Source organism: Nothobranchius furzeri, chromosome 12, assembly GCF_043380555.1.
Source record: "Nothobranchius furzeri strain GRZ-AD chromosome 12, NfurGRZ-RIMD1, whole genome shotgun sequence".
Classification (NCBI taxonomy): Eukaryota; Metazoa; Chordata; class Actinopteri; order Cyprinodontiformes; family Nothobranchiidae; genus Nothobranchius; species Nothobranchius furzeri.
This window is the reverse complement of record NC_091752.1, coordinates 15,180,458-15,197,504: the sequence shown is the minus strand read 5'-3', so window position 1 is coordinate 15,197,504 and position 17,047 is coordinate 15,180,458. Positions and strand designations below refer to the sequence as shown.

Below are 17,047 nucleotides of genomic sequence, written 5' to 3'. Positions count from 1 at the left end.
ACAAACATTTGTTTGTGCTAACGGTGTTTTAGAGATCATACTGCAACATTTATTTTCAGTTCATTTCAACTTTATAAAGCACTTTCACACTTTTTATTTTCATTGAAACACAAATAAATGTGTAACATCCAGGATTTAACCAATAAGACAATCCAATAACGGCTGAATTGACACAGAAGAACATTGCCTATAGGCACACCTGACAATGGTCTGCATAAAAATGAAAAAAAAAAAATAGCTTTGTGTTTTTGGAAAAAGGGGAGGGAGACGTGGGCAAAAAAGAGTTGGCCAAGAATTGATCCCTGTGGTACCCCTTAACAAATGTCCACGCTTGAAGACAGAAAACCACCCAAACCTACCGAGAAGTTTCTTCTACAAAGGTATGACCTAACCCATCAGAAGCAGCTTTCTTTAATCCCACCCATTTCTCATCACGCTTGGTCAAAATGTCATTGTCCACAAAGTCAAAGCTGCTGTCAAGTCTTAAAGAGGCACTGCATCTCCTTTATCATTGGCTAACAGGATATAATTTAAGATCATCAAACATTCAAATCACGTAGGGACCCACACACTCCTCTTATTTAGCCAAATATTGTGTAGCTTTGTTAGTGAGCGTGTTCCAGGACCCAGTTGCAGTCAAAAAGTTGCACAGATTTGACCACATTTGACCATAGAAGGTTTCAGTGTTTAGATGTTGCCTAAACCACTGCAAGATACCCAGTTTCTGTGGTTGCAAAACAAGCCCTAATTGTGATCTTTCCCATGATAGTTGGTGTAAATAGTTGATTCTGATGTGAAATGTTTAGTTTTAGCTAATATGTTTTTATCATATGGCCTTTTCCCCAAATATCTTGTTTGTTCAGATGCAACTTTACCCAAAAAATTCACCAAAACTGTGGATGTGGAAATCTCAACCATGCAGGACTTATTTTTGAAGAAATAAAATTCAGCATAAGCTAACTTTTGCATTTTTTACATAAATTAAAATGCACATTTTGTGGCCTGCAAAGAGTTTTTACTTGTAGATTTTGTCCCTCATCATGAAATGTTTGGACACCGCTGCATTAACTAGAGAGTGCATCCTAGTCCCTTTGTCTGCATGGTGCAGCTTGGTGGGGCGGTTGGTGGCACTGTTGCCTTTCAACAAGAAGGTCAAAGGTTCATAACCCAGCTGTGGCCTTTCTGCATGGAGTTTGCATAATGTCCCCATGTGAAGGGTTGTCTCTGGGTAATCCAGTTTCCTACTAGCCTGGCAAACCATCCTATATATATATATATATATTAGTATTGCCAAATTGAACAAAAGGCAAAAAAAAAAAAAACAACAACAAGCAAAACTCTATTGTTTTCTTGTGGACGGTGATGTAAAAATTTAAAAGTCATTAAATTATGTTTTTAATTTTTACTTTATGAAAATCATGGTTTTGCTGAATGTCTTTATAGAGTTTTTTTATAATATATATTATAGCATATATATGTTTTCTTTTTATAAGTGCTTATGCATAATTTACATGGATAGTTTGGTTGTCCAGCAAAAAGAGAAACAAGTGACTGTTAGGACAGGATGCCTGACCTCACAGATTTCACTGATTCTCACACATTTGCCCCTTGAGCTTTATAAATTTTTGCAGTCATGTCAAATGAAAGAAGATAAAACATTTTCTTTATAATATGTTTACCTCTTTTTAGTTCTTTGTGGTCTGACATTAATGGCTAGAGTTTGTTTTCACTTAAACTATAAAAGAAAAAGGTAACAGAAAAAGACTAAATTTTGCCTCAAAAGGCTGGAGCACTCATCGACAAAAAATGTAATAGGTGCAAGCACAAAAACAAAAGTTTTGACACTGCTGGTGTCTTTGTCAGAGACAGGACTCTGACGAAGACACCAGCGGGTGTCGAAACATTAGTCTTTGTTTTTGTGCTTGCACCTACAACATTTTTTGTCACTTTGAGTGCTCCAGCCTTCTTTTTGCTTTTCTGTCATTGTTCTTTGCTGTGGAGCACCAACTGTTGATTGGATTGTGTGCAGAGGATCTTTGAAGTGACTACATTTAGCCTCTTTGTGCAACTTTTTAGGCAACACATCCAGTTTAAGTTCACATGATGACTCAGTTACGTCCGCAAGCCCTGCAGGTGTATTGCAGAGGCTCCTGAGGTGGCTTTCATGCATCATGTTAAAGCCATGCTTCAGAGCTTCTGCCTGCACTTATTGTAACTTTTGAGTGGACCTGTGCAGAACAGTGGGACAAGAGTCAGGTGCTCTCACGGGCTCTGCCAGCGTTGGCTGACAAGGCAGCTCACTTAACCGTGAAGCAAACCAAAGTGGTAACATAAGGAGGGTTTTTATTCAATGACTCGAGTGAAACTGCTCTGCATTTATACATCTTTTTTGTTGGTGATACAGTCAAGTTATGAATTTTCTAACCTTGTATCCACAACTTCACCTTTTAAGGCAGATTTCAGATGAGACCAAAACAGAACTCTTTTGGTATAAACCAAGCCCCCACAACGGAGCTCTAAAATTTGTCATACCCGGAAGTACCAAAAATTGCAGTTCCACCCTCATCCGCTGGGGGCTGGTGTCAGAAGCGAGCAAATCCTCATTGACTCCCATGTTAAAAATACCACTTTCACAGCAGAAATAAACATGTTTACAGCCTGGTACCAAAACATGTTTTTTGTTTAAATGATCTAGTTTACACTCATGACAACTCTGAGGGGGGAGAATTTTTTTCTCACTCTTCTGTTTAAGTGTATTAAAAGCCTAAAATTCTGTATAATTAATGAACATCCGACACACGTGACCACAGAGCTAGCTCCGTGGAAAGGCCTCAGTAGAGCCTCGGTCTGGCTTGGAAACTGCTCCGGCATTTTGAGTCTCTGCGTTTGTGTATTCTTTTTTGGATATTATTTGTGCAATTGTTGGACAAAATTACTTGCTGTGGCATTAATTGCACTAATAGAGCGTCCAAGGAGTCTCCACTTCATTTTTTTTCGGTAAGTAAAATTATATTTATATATTTTAGGTCACTGCCGAGCTGAGCTTAGATTTTAACATGTACTGTTTAAACATGAAATTTAAATGTAACAGGGTAAAACCCAGTGCATTTAACATAATGCTGCACTTTAGAAAATGGGTTGAAATATAACATGTTGGTGAAGCTGGGTTCCGACTATCGGCTTGTGGAGCTCTCGGGAGACCGAGGTTTTCCACCCGGTTCTCCCCTGGCTTCACGGCTTCTGTTTGCTGCGCGGAATGCCGGCTGTTTCTCTCTGCAGCTCGGCGCATCTCTGTCTGATCGCAGCTTCTGTTTGATGCGCCGGGCTGACGGCTGGGTCTCCCGGCAGCTCGGCGCATCTCTGTCTGATCGCGGCTTCTGTTTGATGCGCGGGCTGCCGGCTTGTGGAGCTCTGGGATGGAAACCTTTCCACCCGGTTCTCCCCAGCGACACCTCTGCGCATCTCAGATCGCAGCGGCGCTTGTCTGCTGTGCGGCTGCCGGCTTGTGGAGGTCTCGGAGACCTCTGTGTTCCACCCAGTTTTACCCAGCGGTCAGCCCGGCGTATCTCTGACTCAGAAGCTCTGGTGTTGTGCACAGTTAACTCCAGTTGTAGCTAGGTTGCTACCTCCGTTAGCTTAGCTCCCACCTCCGCGTTAGCTTTGGGTTAGCCAGGGTTAGCATCATGGTTAGCTTGTAGCTAGTTCGACCGGGTGTCGTCAGTTGATCCCAGCCTTACAGCCCCACCCTCAGCTGCTCCTCTCTTCCCTTTTGTGGAATTGTCTGGGCTTGACGGAACCTGTGACACAGTCAAAATGGCGGTGGTGGCCACCTCCCATTTGGCCTCAAAAACGTGACATTGGAGTCTATGGAAAGGAGATGTCCAGTATATTTATGTCGATGGTATAAACGCCACTCGCCATGTTTGGAGGAGGAAGAATGCTGAGATGCATCCCAGGAACACCATACCCACTGTGAAGCATGGGAGTGGAAACATTATGCTTGGGGGGTGGTTCTGCAAAGGGGACAGGACCACAGATTTTTATTAAGGGAAGTTTAAATTTGGACATTTATTGTGAGATTTGGTGCAACAACCTCCCTGATGAAACATGTCTAGAGGAGATCTACATGGAAGAATGAGCCAAAATTACCAGCTACAGTGTGTACAAACCCGATGAAGACCTACAGGAAAAGTTAGACCTCTGTCATTGCAAACCAAAGTTACATTACAAAATATTGGGTTGAATTTTTGTTTTTATACCATTATAAAATAATTTAGAAACCACACAATGTGATTTCCTGGATTTCTTTTTTTTTCGTTCTGTCTCACAGTCAAATTCCACCTTTGATTACAATTACAGACCTCTCTCATCTTTATAAGTTATACAACTGATGGCTTGTTGTCTCAATGTAGATCAGAAGACAATGTTGAATATTTTTTTTGAAAATTATGTATTTTTGAAGCATGCAAACCCTTTTGCTTAATCAGTTTGAATAACCAAAGAAAAAAATAAGACTTTAATTTAATCAAAATACCAAAAAAAAAAAAACATAAAATTATTATGAAAAGACTCAGTGAAGTAAAATAGCCTCCTTTGGGTTGTTTTTGTTAAAAAAGGAGCAGACAGCTCAGCGTGTACGTTACAAAGGCAGGCCTTGCTCTTTGGATCCACCACTGAAGTATTTCTTTAATGTTGCGCTTTAAAAACTGTTTGCTCAGACCACAGCTGGCAAAGTAATCTGTTTGCACAGATTGTTTGTCACAAGCTCATTGGTTGCAGTGTGTGGTTTTATCCAATCGGAGAATAGACCAGACCCTACAGGTCACTATGACTGCACAAGTGGGGTCATCACTATTGACAAATCTGTCACAGACACGTATCCTGCCTCGGTGCATGGCTGTTACAACTCAGCTAGTCAGACCTTTCATCTGGGGAATTTCTCAAGTGCACCTTCAACCATTGGTGTTTCACTTTTTGCTGTAAAAGAAGAAATAATTGGTACGGGTTCAGTAGATGCTCTTCTCAGAGATATTTATTCTGGAGGACTAAACTCTATGGATGTTCATATGCAGTGTGTGCAGTTTGGTGGTAATCCCCTTGAGATTCTTGGCATTTCCTCAAGTTTTACCTAATGCACCACCACGCTGTCACATTCCAGGATTCACAGTGGTCAATAGATTTAACACAAGCATGCACACAGCTGTGTCTGAATAGGCTACACGATTAAACTCCGTGGGAACTGAATTAAATGGCTTGATATCGCCCCCTGGTGGAATCTTGTTTGCAATAAAGAGCCAAATAAATGAACGAGTTGCAAAACAGAATACCAAACAATAAACTTGGGAAAGTAGAGTTTATTTAATGCTAGTATTACAAATGTAAAAAACAAACCAAACCAATGTCTTGTAGGAAAGTATGAAAAAAACAGAATTGTGATACTTTAAGAAATATATTCCATTTATGACAAAACAAGTATAATGCACAACACTCCAATGAGCTTGGTCATGATTATGGTCATTTTTGAATATTCTGTTTGTTTCCAAAATAAACTACATTTCTTATAAAGATTGGGTAAATTCAGATTCAATGAAAGAGACCAACAAAATAGCACATATCAGAAAACAGCAGGGAACTGTGGAATAGGAAAAATAATTAAGATTAAAGGACTGATTAATTAAGAAGTGCAAGTGTTTTTGAACAAGCATTAGGATCAGTCGTTCATTTGTTTTTTGTTTACTGTAAATCTGCTTTGCATGTACAAAACATTCAGACTTGAGGATTGAGAGCACAGGAAGTCTTCCAGGTTTACTTATGCAAGTGCTTCATTAGTAAACAAGGCAACCAATAAAGTGTTCACAGGAACACAGAAAAACATTTTTTCCCCCAAAGTGATCTAAACAAAGGAGAATCCGAATGGAGGCTGAAATGTGATCAAAAAAGGCAAGAAAAAAAAATAAAAACAATAAGTGCATAGAAATGAAAGAAAATTTGACGAAGGTCACATCTATTGGTGCTACATATTAAAGGGAAGACCTTAATGTAGACAACCACATTCTCTGGAGACATTCAGCATTGAGCTGGACCGTTGATGGAGAATGATGGACCACCATGCAGAGGACAGGGACTCAGTGTCTTGTAAACATTCATGTTTACTTTCTATTTAGTGAGGTTTGAAAAGAGCATCAGCCCCAGGCGCTCAAGAGTCATGTCGATGTTCGGCCCCGAGGGTGCTAGGTTTCCATCTGCCATGTTTGGTCACTTAGTGATGGTGAGATTTTTAATACTTGAAAACAGGTCAGAAACCCTTGAGCTGTTCGATGCATCCTTGCAACATCGCCATATTGTTCTGGGAAGAGACAGAAGACATCTATGCTTACTTTCAATGGAACATATTATGCATAACTCAACTTTTGCATCCTTATGTACTGCCGTGTGGGGGTCTACTGCCTCTATAAACACTCCAAATGTGAAAAAGGTCCATCTGCTTTGTTAGGGTTTGGCTTTAGGAATTATGCGTCTAAAACAAGCCATCAAAAAAAGTTTGTGACATCACAAACGGGGAATTTAGAACTGAACATGTGCAAGAGAGAGCTGCTTCTGGAGGCGCAACAGTGGCTGCTCTACTCAGGACAGAGCCCCTCTCTGGATATAGGAGCTTCTCATTCTATAGCAGCCAATCAGAGGAAGGGTGGGCGTGGCCAGCTCCAGCTTATTCTCTTAAAGGTGTGGAACTCTGAAAAACCATATTTTAATGATTTGTGATTACAACGTCACTGAGCTTTTCATGCTGGCAGAACATGAAAATAGTCTCCTACAACTATCTCCTGCATTAGCTTCCGATAGAAAATAGAACAGTGAAATTCTAGGATTAGAAAAGCCTGACAGATCTACGTCACACAACATTCATGGACACATGACGAGGAAGACTGTTGTTGGTTTAGTGTCCAGAAATCACCAGACAACATTCCAAGAAGTAAAAGCTAACGTTAGCATTAGAAGGCTTGAGATATCAACGTTGCAAGTCAGTAGTATAGTAGCGTTGCCATTATCCAATCAGGGCGAGATGTCCAATTATCAGGAAAAGAGATTCCAAATCCCGCTGTCGGCAGCAGCAAAGACTTTTCCGTGCTGATCCAAGAAACTGTGGGCTTTTTTTTTGCCCCAAGTACGGCTTGCAAGGCATTCAATCCTACCACAGACCGCTACAAATAAATTGATTAAAGGAGCTTCCCAAACATTTAAAGTGACAAGAGTCCTGAAACGACTCATTTTGGAAGGGACTGAAAATGCCCAGAATAAAACTGATGAAATTATTTTTTGTGAGAGGGATTAAATTCCATAAACATATTTTGTATAGGGCCCGACTGATATTGGCTGGCCGATATAGGAGTCATTAACAGTATCGGCTATCGGCCAAAAAGACATCCGATACGGCCGATATTGCGCTACCTATCCAGCAGATGGCGCCAGCTTTATGAACTCATGTATGGCCCCACTCCTTTGAACTTTGAACACAAATTATTGTTTTGGAATTTTTTTTAAATTTATTCTTAATTATGTTTCTTATGTGCAGTTATTTCCTGTCCAGGGTGAATAAGTTCACCAAGTTAACTTCCTCAGAGTGTTACTTTGTTACAAAGCACAAGTATTACGTTTTATTTATTGCTGCATTTTTATTATTTTAACATTCTTATAGGGATCTTCTGTCCCTAAACTTGTGTGTGTTGTTAGATTCCCCAGAGTTAGCTAAGTCAGAAAAAACATTTTGTAACCAGATGTTTTAGCATAAAGCAATGGAAGGGAAGACTTGCATTCACCTACATAAAAAAACACTACAACGTGTGTGAATTCACTTACATTGTTTTATGCTAAACTAAGAAAACCAACTGCTGCCAGATCATATTGGGCTGGTTATAAAATGTATTTTCTGACTTGTCTAACTCTGGGGAATCTTAACAAGACCCAGTTTTACTGAGCGGTGGAATATTCCTTTAATTTAAAATGTATTTGTGGAAACCACCGTTTACAAGAAAACACTTGAATGTTAGATTTATGCTGTGACTGAGTTTGTGTGTTCTGTTGTTTTTGAGACCTGCTTAATAAATCTCATTTGCATTACTTTGAAACCCTAGTGAGTTATGGAGACAGTTCTTTGGTGTGTAATAGAGAAATATGTTTGCATCAAAAAGGCAGAGAATGAAGGGTTTAAGCTTAAGAAAAGTTTTTATTTCTTTTTTTTGTGAGGGAGATTTATCAGCCATTATATCGGCTATCGGCCTTTGTTAAAAGTTTTATATCGGTATCGGTCCCAAAAAAACACATCAGTCGGGCCCTAATTTTGTATCAACCATAGACCTATTATAACTTTTAAAAAGTCATAATATGTCCTCTTTAAGATTATTGTGTTTCAAATCTAGACAGTGTGTTTGATAGGGTGTGCAGTCAGGCTCACTTTGGCATGTTTTATCTCAAGCTCTGCCATTTCTACCAGGTTCTTCTTGAAGGCCATGACTCGTCTGCCCTTGAAACTGGTCAGTTCTATGAGAATGTTGCAGAAGAAAAAAAAAAGAAAAGAAAAGTGAATAAACCAAAAAGAAATAAGGAAGGACTAAATCTGTTAAACGCAAATCCACAAACCTTTCTTTGCAGATTCTGAGAGCCTGTCAAATTTCTGCAGGCACTGCTGCTGGTGCTCCTCTGCCTGGGGAATGTCTCTGCTCTTCAGTCGAGCTTTATCCAAGGCCTTGTTTGAGTTTTCATAGTTGGCTAACGCGCGGGCTCGTCGGTACAGAAGGTCCTAAGAGAGGGGCATGACTGGTTTTTACAAAATCAATAAAATAAGAGCAAAAGCAGCTCAGCACCGAAACAAAGCTTTAAAAATGTTCGTATTTGGGGGGCAAAAATAGCATTAATGTGAAGGTACAGTAAATAGGACACATGTAATTTCAGTCAGTTGAAGAATTATGAAATTAATACTGAGCTGTCGTCTCTCATGCATGAGAATAAACATGCCTCACCTTAGCAGCCTGGATGTCCCTCATGTAGTATCTAAGCAGCTCTGTGAGTTTCAGCTCCTGGTCCGACGCTACTCTTCCCTCCACTTTCTGTAGAAACATTAAAAAGTCAAAAGCGAAGCTTCCGATCGGTCACACTAACAACCTTTGGATATACCGACTCTGAGCTTTTCGAAAAGGTCTGACAACTTCTCCAAACTCCTGAGGAGGAAAGAAAAGAAAACCTTTAAACCTAAATGTTCATAAACTTGATTATAAAACACAACCCCCTTATTTCTACCCCAACACCTACACATCAAACTCACTTCTTATTTGCTGTACTGTCTTCAGCACAGATGGCGTTTAAAGTGGCAGAAATGTGAATGTAATCATCTGCAATATCTGCAACAGAAATTCAAATTTTTGATTTTTCAATTCACAAACTGATCCTAAATTAGCATTTTTACTCAGAAATCCTCTCCTACTTTTGTGTGAACGGGTCATTTTCTCTGCTTTGGCAGTGGAATCTTTGATCTTGCTGAAGTAGTCCAGCAAAAATGTTTTCTCCTGCTCAAAAAAGTCATCAACTTCCTAGTGAGAAAACCAAAAACACGCATATGAGGAAGTGGTGGCTTTATTACATTTGCAGTGTCGTTGTGCATACTGGAAGCAGAAATGTTAAACAGACGCCCCACCTTTATTCCCGAGATGAGAACCTCGTCTGCTGACTTCACCATGTTCTTAAAGAACCCACCAAACATTTCCTTGGCATTCTTTCTTCTCACGCTGAGCTAAAGGTGCAGAGTTTGAGAAAAAAAACAGAGTTGCAAGAATGTAGATTTAGATTTCAGACTGCCGCCTGCATGCAGCACATAAAGCAGTAAAGTAGTGATTAGCAAACGCCAGCGCCACTGACTGACAAAGGCTGCACAGATAAGCACAACTGCTGATCACAGCAGGATGTAAGCTATGTGTCACAAGCCTTCTACTACTCTTCTTCCTCTCTGTCCGACTGACTGCTCAGGAAGGGAAGTCAGCATTATTAGAGACTCACATCCTGGTCATACTCTAAGAAAATCTGGAAGTTCCTGTCTTTGCTTAGAACGGGATGAGAGGACAATCTCTGCAAGAAGACTTCATGCACTTGAACGGTTTTCTTGAACACAGCCAGGTATTCGCTAAAAAAGCAAAATAAAAGAAAAAAAGGAAGCAGCATTTAGTCCCAACACGTCACACAAGAGTAATGCAATACAATTTGATGTGTTTTGATTAAGAAACGCACGCCTCCAGCTCCTGCTTCATTTTAGCGTACTCCTCCTTCGTCATAGAGGCCTCTCCTTCACCCAGCTTGTGCATCTTCTCTCTTGGGCTCTCAAAATCAGGCTTAGGGGGAGCTGGAGGGATCTAGAAATGTGGAAGAAAGGTGTGAATATACAGAGGTTATGGTCATAACGTGTCAAAACAATATCAAAAATAAACTGATGACATTGGTGAGATTGTGCATAATGCCAGTCGTGAATCCCATTGGTTTTACTCACAATTAAACCAGCGTACTCCTCAGTTTCAACCAGAGTGTCATGAAGCCAGATGAAGTCTTCGTGCTGCCTGGGAACAGAGAAATCCGGCTTCTGGAAGGAGCTGAGAGTAGTCTGAGGAGACAAAGTTTAGGATTTGAAACCTTGAAGGAACTTGAGATATGTTGTAACTTAAGGACCAATCATGTTTTTATTTTTACCTTTGTGTGGACAGTAAACTTAACCATGTCCCTTTCACAGAGTGCATCGGGAATGTCAATGACAAGGGAGGCGTCGTTGTTCAAGTCCACAGACACAGAGCGCAACTAAGGGAACAAAAGAACAGAGCTCAATCCAAAACAGTTGCCACACGTGACAAAGATGCAAATGCTTTCTGTTTATCACCTGGATTTTAAAGCAGCTTTCAAGAACTTTCAAAAAGTTCAGGATCTCGTCAGCATTCTGATTTTTACATCTAAAATCAAAAGTTACTTTGCTTTTTAATGGTTTGATTCTATATTCAAAAATTTCAACGCTGCGCTGCCACTTCCTGGCACTAACATGACACTTTGGGCACATCTAATAACTGAATCATTGTTCACACAGCAGATAATACAATATGGATTACAATAAAGGATCGTTTAAACCCATTGCTTTATTTGGGCTGCAATAAATATACTGAATGAGATTGCACCTAAACCACAGAACTGAACATGTTTTCTTGAAGACTATTCAACAAGGAAAACAAGAGAAGTCCTGTTGTTTCTAGCTAAACCTTTAAGATTATCATGCCCTGGACGACTTAAAATCTACACAAACCACATTTATGGTACTTAAGAGTCTATATTACCCCTACATAACAATATAAGCAAATGTTTCAGCAATAAAACCTCGCGATCAGTTCTTAAATTCTGGCATTTTTTCCCAAGCCATAAAATTCAATAATTTTTCGAAGGGGATACTTAACTTGAGGTCTTAATTCATCAATCCCTAAACCATCTCCCCTCTCTTCCATTCAACTTTTATCAAAAAACATACAAATAAATCAAATTAATGACTCAAATATCCCCGTTATTTAATAAAATACTCTAAGGAATGACGAGAGGTAAAAAAGAAAAAAAATGTACAGCACTGCAGAGCTGCTAGGGTTCATCTACAAATTTAGAAGCAGGTATTATTGTTTGATTAAAAATCCTGGAAGCTGCAAAATCCAAGGCCCACACCCTTTTTGGGTCTGTTAGAACAAACGCAGGTGAAATTAGGACATGCGCGCGCGCGCGCGCGCGTGTGTGTGTGATCCCTACTGGATGTTCACATCCAAGTTTTCTTCTTGGGTTTCGGTTAAAATAACCATTATTGAGTATTGAGTAATCAATACATCAAGAAAACTTTAAAGGTGGTGGTTTCTCTCCATGCACTTCATTTACAGGAAACGGAACACCATAAATAAACTCTGTATACGTCTCACATCAATTATGGTAAAATTATTTATCTTAAGCTGTTCCCGAAGAAGTGAACATAAACTGTAGTTTAAAAAGAGTACGAAGGTAAAAAGTGTGCGACTTTTCTGTTTTTAACGCAAAAACTATTGGATGTAAAATAATTTGCTTTAAACGTGTCGTTGTCGAACACTGCCAATGCGTAAAAATGCACGGAGTTAAATATTTTATGTCGCAGACATGTTGTCTTGCACTCCGCTAACTGACAACGCTATAATGTATCGGTGTAGCTTTAGCCTCAGGCTAACAGACAAGAACCAATAACTTTACCGAAAAGCAACTGTTTTGTTAGCTATCTATGTTCCACGAGCTGATTTTAGGCTAAGTTTACTTGGCAAGAGGTGGTTATATCTTACCTTTTCCTTACTGTTGTCGTCAAGAGATGTCATGATGGGATTTAAATTCTCAAAATGGCAAAAAGGGAGGCCAAACTAAATAAAAATATGCAGGAAGCAGTTTTTGATTGCTGGCTAGCTACCTACCAAACTGTCAAACTGTTTCCCACCCCCATCCAGATGATAAAAATTTGAACCCACCCTCCAACGATCTGATTGCTTAAAAACTGATTTGACGAACGCCCTGATTGGGTGATCACATAATCATTCATATCACATCCCTGCGTCACTTCTTCATGAAAATGTTTGGATTTCAAAACTAAAGACGAATAAAGCATAAGGGAGGAAAAAGCAAAATAAAAGTGACGACAACAAACAGGCATAATTGGATTTGTAAATAGAACAAGGGTATATTTCAATTGAATTACGGTAATTTTGGGTAATGTAGTTTTCACCTTAACAAATGCAGTTACAAAACCAAAGCTGAAACTTCATTTCCCGTCTACGTAAGTTGTGCAACCAATAAAGTGCGCCGTCTAGAAACTCTTCATTGTTTTGCCTGATTTTTGCGGGAACATGTTCGGGCAAGTACCTACTTCAAATAAACCAATTTTGGGGGTTAAAAACACCGGAAACTACCAGAAAATGATGTCCTTTGGTAGATAATAGTTTAGTCCCATGAGCCTGTTTTGCTAAAGTCGCCAGAATGTTCATTTTTAGCCGTGTTTTGTTGGTCGGGGGCATTATTGTCCCTCAAAGCACCTCCCTCACGGTGTGTCACATTTCTGCTTTCCATTATCTAACATCGCCCAGAAGAAACAATCCATACAGCGCTGTAGATCGCGAGCGTTACACTTCTCTTGTGAAATCCGTCATGTCCTTTAAGGTCAGCTACCAAACCCCTGAAACTCTACAAGCAGAAGATGACCAAGTTTATGGACCAGTTGTGAAAGCCCCGATGCCTTCAAGAGCCGCCAGGACACCTAAAATTATCCATCCTTTCCTAAACTCCGAACGGTCTCCAGAAACAGAGGAGGACTCGGAATCTGGACTCCCAGTACGGATCGCGTTAAATCGAGGCGGGTCTTTCGCGCCGAGTGTGACACGGATTCTCCAGCAGACACTTTCTCCAGAGCAGATCTTCTACTTGGAGCGATGGAAGAGGAGGATGATCGCTGAGCATGGAGAGGAAGGATTCAAAGAATACAGCCAGAGTAAGACTTCTAACAATAAGATAAGTCAAATGTATTAATTCTGGTGAAATTTAAAGTGATACATTTGATCTAAACAGCTATATTTAGACAAGGAAATCTTTTCCACTCTGCTCTGGAGAAAATTCTGGAAAACAGAAGTCTCTCAGAGACACCAGATTCTGCACCGGAAGTTCAGGGATACCTGAGGAGCATCTCGCACATTCTAGAGGATGTCCGTGCTGTGAGGGCCATTGAAAGCACCGTTCAGCATGCTACACTCAACTACTTGGGAATTGTGGACTGTGTTGCTCGCTACAGGTGAAACTGGGACCTTTTCTCATCCTACAATCAGGTTTCTCTCTTGCCACTTACAGTCAGCCTTTCTCTACAGGGGTGTTCTGTGTGTTATTGACTGGAAAACCTCAGAAAAACCCAAACCCTTTCTGAGCAATACCTATGACAACCCAGTTCAAGTAGCAGCATATGCTGGGGCTTTGAACAATGATGGAAACTACAACTACCAGGTGAGCGATCATATTTATAGATGACTGTCTACAAAATTCTCTGGGATTGGTTTATCTTCTCAGTGTTGTAGTGGTAGTGTGCCCACCCTGGGACTGGTAGATCAAGGTTCAAATCCCAGTTGAGTCATACCAAAGAAACTCTGCTTTAAGGGATTGGATTGGGGGGGTTAAACCACCATGTAGTTCCTGAACACAGCCACTGTTGCAGCTCACCACTCTGCACTGGGATGGGTGACATGTGGAGATGTAATTTCACCAGTGTGTGATGATGACTAACTTTATCTACAACATGATGCCACAGGAATGGTCACACCCTGTTATCTTCTTATTGCAGGTTGAAAATGGGCTCATTGTTGTGGCCTATAAGGATGGCACACCAGCTCATGCTCACCGGATCAATTCAGACATGATGTCGGAGTATTGGAAAGCGTGGCTGTTGCGTTTCGAGGATTATAATGAACAAAGGTAAAACAGACTGAGGCCGATTTGCCTAAAAATGAATTAATCAGTTCAATTTCCACTTTTATTGTGATAAACACAAATGTTTTACATAGAAAATCAGTTTTATTATGAGCAAGTCACCCCCTACAAAAAAACTTACTTCACTCCCACTTCATGTTTGAAAAATGCAACAAATGCTGTTGCCTGGCAGACCGAGAGGGCGGAGCTGCTAACAAATACACACACACAGGCTCACAATGGCATTGTGACATCATAATGTACCAGCTAACATCATAGCATACCTCTTAGCCAATAGCAGTGGCAGATTTAAATTCAAATACAGTGCAGAATTTTCCCCTGACGATTTGCGCAACACTGAAAGTTTTAGGTAGAACATTTGAATTTTAACCAAGATGCACTGAAGTGCCAAATTATTGAATACACGTGTCTGCAGCACAATTAGAGACTCGTTTATATAGTTTATCAGCAAAAAAAATTGATTTGGGGGTGACTTGCTCTTTAACTTTCTTTCACATGAACTATTTGACTGCATAAATTAGCTTGATTCAGTTAGAAAAAAAACTTTTTACTTAAAGAACAGATTCACTCAGTTTTTAAATTCATTTGCAGTGGCCTGTAGTATAAACTGATGCCTTGTTAGTTTATCTTTATGGGAGAAGAAAAGCTCTTGCGCTCCTGTTTCAGGAACTAGAGGTGAGCAGAACACGGCTTATTTCCTGACATTCTGACATCTCACCTCAGCAACACGACTCCATTTGCTCTAGTGCAACATTGATGTTTTATCTCCACAAATAACACACGCCTGGGGAAATTCCGCTGTGTGGTGGAGTTGCTATTGCTAACGGTTAGCTTCTACTAGCAAATATGTGCTCTGCTCTCTCCTGGATGCTAAATGAACAACAGCTTTCCCTGACGGGTGGGCTCAAGAATGCTAATGTTCAGTGTGACATAGATCTGACTGGCTTTTCTATTCTGAGTTGTTTCAGCATCTATTTTCTATCGACGGCTAATGCAGGACATAAGGGTAGAAGACTATTTTCATGTTTAGCCTGCATGTGAAACTCAGAATTACTAATCATATTTCAAAAATAAGTATAAAAAACCCAACAAAAAGTTTCTCTGTGAACTTTAAAACCGATGATTGACAAATGACACTGATATCTGAAAAGATTTATATGGGTATTATGGTATTGCTGATGTCTTAAAACGTCTCCAAAATGTTACTGTAGGATTATTAAGTAATTCTTCTGGGAGCTAACCCCAGGATACTACTCAAGTGTCATAAAAATAGCCAAATTATCCCTTTAAGTTTCTATTTAACATGTAAACCATAAGTTAATCACTCACACTAAGGAATCCATATATATTTGTTTCATTTCAGATCAAGTTCTTCAGAAAAAAGATGAGATGTGTAGGAGAATCTGCACTGGCGGAGTCATCTTTTCCTTTTCTTCACCAAAACATCATATTTTCTATTAGAATTCTATTTGCAAGTTGAAATTTCAAATTTTCCAATCACGAGTGAAACGTGATTGGATTCAAACCAGGTTTCTCTGTGTGAGGGATCTTCAGTGAAGCTCATGGTTTTGAATGAGACCATATTCTCCGCCTCTATGAAACTGAACACCTGGTAGCCCGGAGTTTCTTGGCCATGCTGCTGATCAGGACTTTAGCGTAGCCTTTCCCTCTGTGGTCCGGCAGAGTGTACAACATTCCCATGTTGGGAGCATGCACAGATCAGGATCCAGGAGACTGGCTTCCCTTCAGCATCCAGCACGCAGCAGGAGGGGAAGTGTGCAATCAGATCATCCCAGCAGCACCCTGGTTGTTTCCAAACTTCCACGCTGCATTGAACAAATCCAGGTGGGAGTCGTTCAGGGAGTCCAGCGAGAGCCCTGAGCTGATTCAGAGCAGAAAACATTTAAATGAGCTCTTTTACCGTCACAATTTGACAAAACCTGACATTATTGTTCTTTTATAATATAATTACATAATACTTGTCTGTGGAGGGGAGCTTGGACATGTCCCTAGTTGTATCATCATGTGACATACAGCCAGTTTGTAGCAGGCTACACTTTTCTGATGCAGCTTCTTTTAATCTCGATGCAAGAAAACAAATTCATTTAACAATTAATCAAGGTTAATAATTATGAAATAAAATAAACGTCTGAGCTTTTAAAAATAAACAAATCCCAAAACGCACATCACAGAATCTCCACTACCAGATGCTTTTATAAAAGTTACAACAACCCACCAAAAACAACTTGGAAATGTTTATTTTCCCGCAGAGGCAATATACATGCATTTATCAGTTTTAGCTATAAAAAAAGAACCTTTAGAGTAAGGTTAAAGCTTAGATCTGTCTTGAAGGTTTGACCAAATCTCTCTCTGTCAATAAACATATACGGAATATTTTTTTAAAGCAAATAAAGCTGAAAATTGTCCTACTGATCAAATGTAGAGTGGTGTGCAAGATGATGAAAAAGTAAAAAAAATAAAAGGTGAATGTGTGTGAGTAGAGGTTATG

The 17,047-nt window shown here is 39.9% G+C and overlaps 2 protein-coding genes and 1 pseudogene across 5 annotated transcripts; 1 reads left to right on the top strand and 2 right to left on the bottom strand.

Annotated features, from left to right (window-relative positions):
• Window positions 1-5,609: 5,609 nt before the first annotated feature.
• Window positions 5,610-12,526, bottom strand: snx5 (sorting nexin 5). 2 transcript variants are annotated; one of them, XM_015944159.3, is made up of 13 exons: window positions 12,363-12,526; window positions 10,729-10,833; window positions 10,532-10,642; window positions 10,276-10,397; window positions 10,048-10,171; window positions 9,689-9,784; window positions 9,479-9,584; window positions 9,320-9,395; window positions 9,176-9,215; window positions 9,018-9,104; window positions 8,638-8,797; window positions 8,453-8,538; window positions 5,610-6,346 (listed from the first exon to the last, which is right to left on the bottom strand). In XM_015944159.3, exons 1-13 carry the CDS (start codon window positions 12,393-12,395, stop codon window positions 6,296-6,298), a joined length of 1,197 nt encoding a protein of 398 aa, XP_015799645.1. In that variant the 5' UTR covers window positions 12,396-12,526; the 3' UTR covers window positions 5,610-6,295. The 2 variants fall into 2 exon arrangements, with proteins under 2 accessions (XP_015799645.1, XP_070398017.1); XM_070541916.1 differs by lacking the exon at window positions 8,453-8,538.
• A 343-nt stretch (window positions 12,527-12,869) lies between these two features.
• On the top strand, window positions 12,870-16,428 carry mgme1 (mitochondrial genome maintenance exonuclease 1). 3 transcript variants are annotated; one of them, XR_011515577.1, is made up of 6 exons: window positions 12,870-13,555; window positions 13,633-13,852; window positions 13,926-14,058; window positions 14,393-14,523; window positions 15,130-15,213; window positions 15,902-16,040. XR_011515577.1 is itself a non-coding variant. In XM_015944161.3 (5 exons), exons 1-5 carry the CDS (start codon window positions 13,048-13,050, stop codon window positions 15,924-15,926), a joined length of 1,017 nt encoding a protein of 338 aa, XP_015799647.1. In that variant the 5' UTR covers window positions 12,870-13,047; the 3' UTR covers window positions 15,927-16,428. The 3 variants fall into 3 exon arrangements, 2 of the variants coding, with proteins under 2 accessions (XP_015799647.1, XP_070398018.1); XM_015944161.3 differs by lacking the exon at window positions 15,130-15,213 and having other exon boundaries at window positions 15,902-16,428; XM_070541917.1 differs by lacking the exon at window positions 15,902-16,040 and having other exon boundaries at window positions 15,130-15,223.
• LOC139062247 (glycine N-acyltransferase-like) lies at window positions 16,004-16,825 on the bottom strand (annotated as a pseudogene).
• Window positions 16,826-17,047: the final 222 nt, after the last annotated feature.

What these genes read in the sequence shown, in the direction of transcription:
- snx5 (XM_015944159.3), bottom strand. Translation starts at nt 12,395, where the DNA reads ATGACATCTCTTGACGACAACAGTAAGGAAAAG. An exon ending in ACGACAACAGTAAGGAAAAG is followed by an intron (nt 10,834 to 12,362) that starts GTAAGATATAAC and finishes TTGTTCCCTTAG; the next exon opens with TTGCGCTCTGTGTCTGTGGA. An exon ending in CTCAGAATCTGCAAAGAAAG is followed by an intron (nt 8,539 to 8,637) that starts GTTTGTGGATTT and finishes ACATTCTCATAG; the next exon opens with AACTGACCAGTTTCAAGGGC.
- mgme1 (XM_015944161.3), top strand. Translation starts at nt 13,048, where the DNA reads ATGTTCATTTTTAGCCGTGTTTTGTTGGTCGGGGGCATTATTGTCCCT. An exon ending in ATGGAAACTACAACTACCAG is followed by an intron (nt 14,059 to 14,392) that starts GTGAGCGATCAT and finishes TTCTTATTGCAG; the next exon opens with GTTGAAAATGGGCTCATTGT. An exon ending in GAGGATTATAATGAACAAAG is followed by an intron (nt 14,524 to 15,901) that starts GTAAAACAGACT and finishes GTTTCATTTCAG; the next exon opens with ATCAAGTTCTTCAGAAAAAA.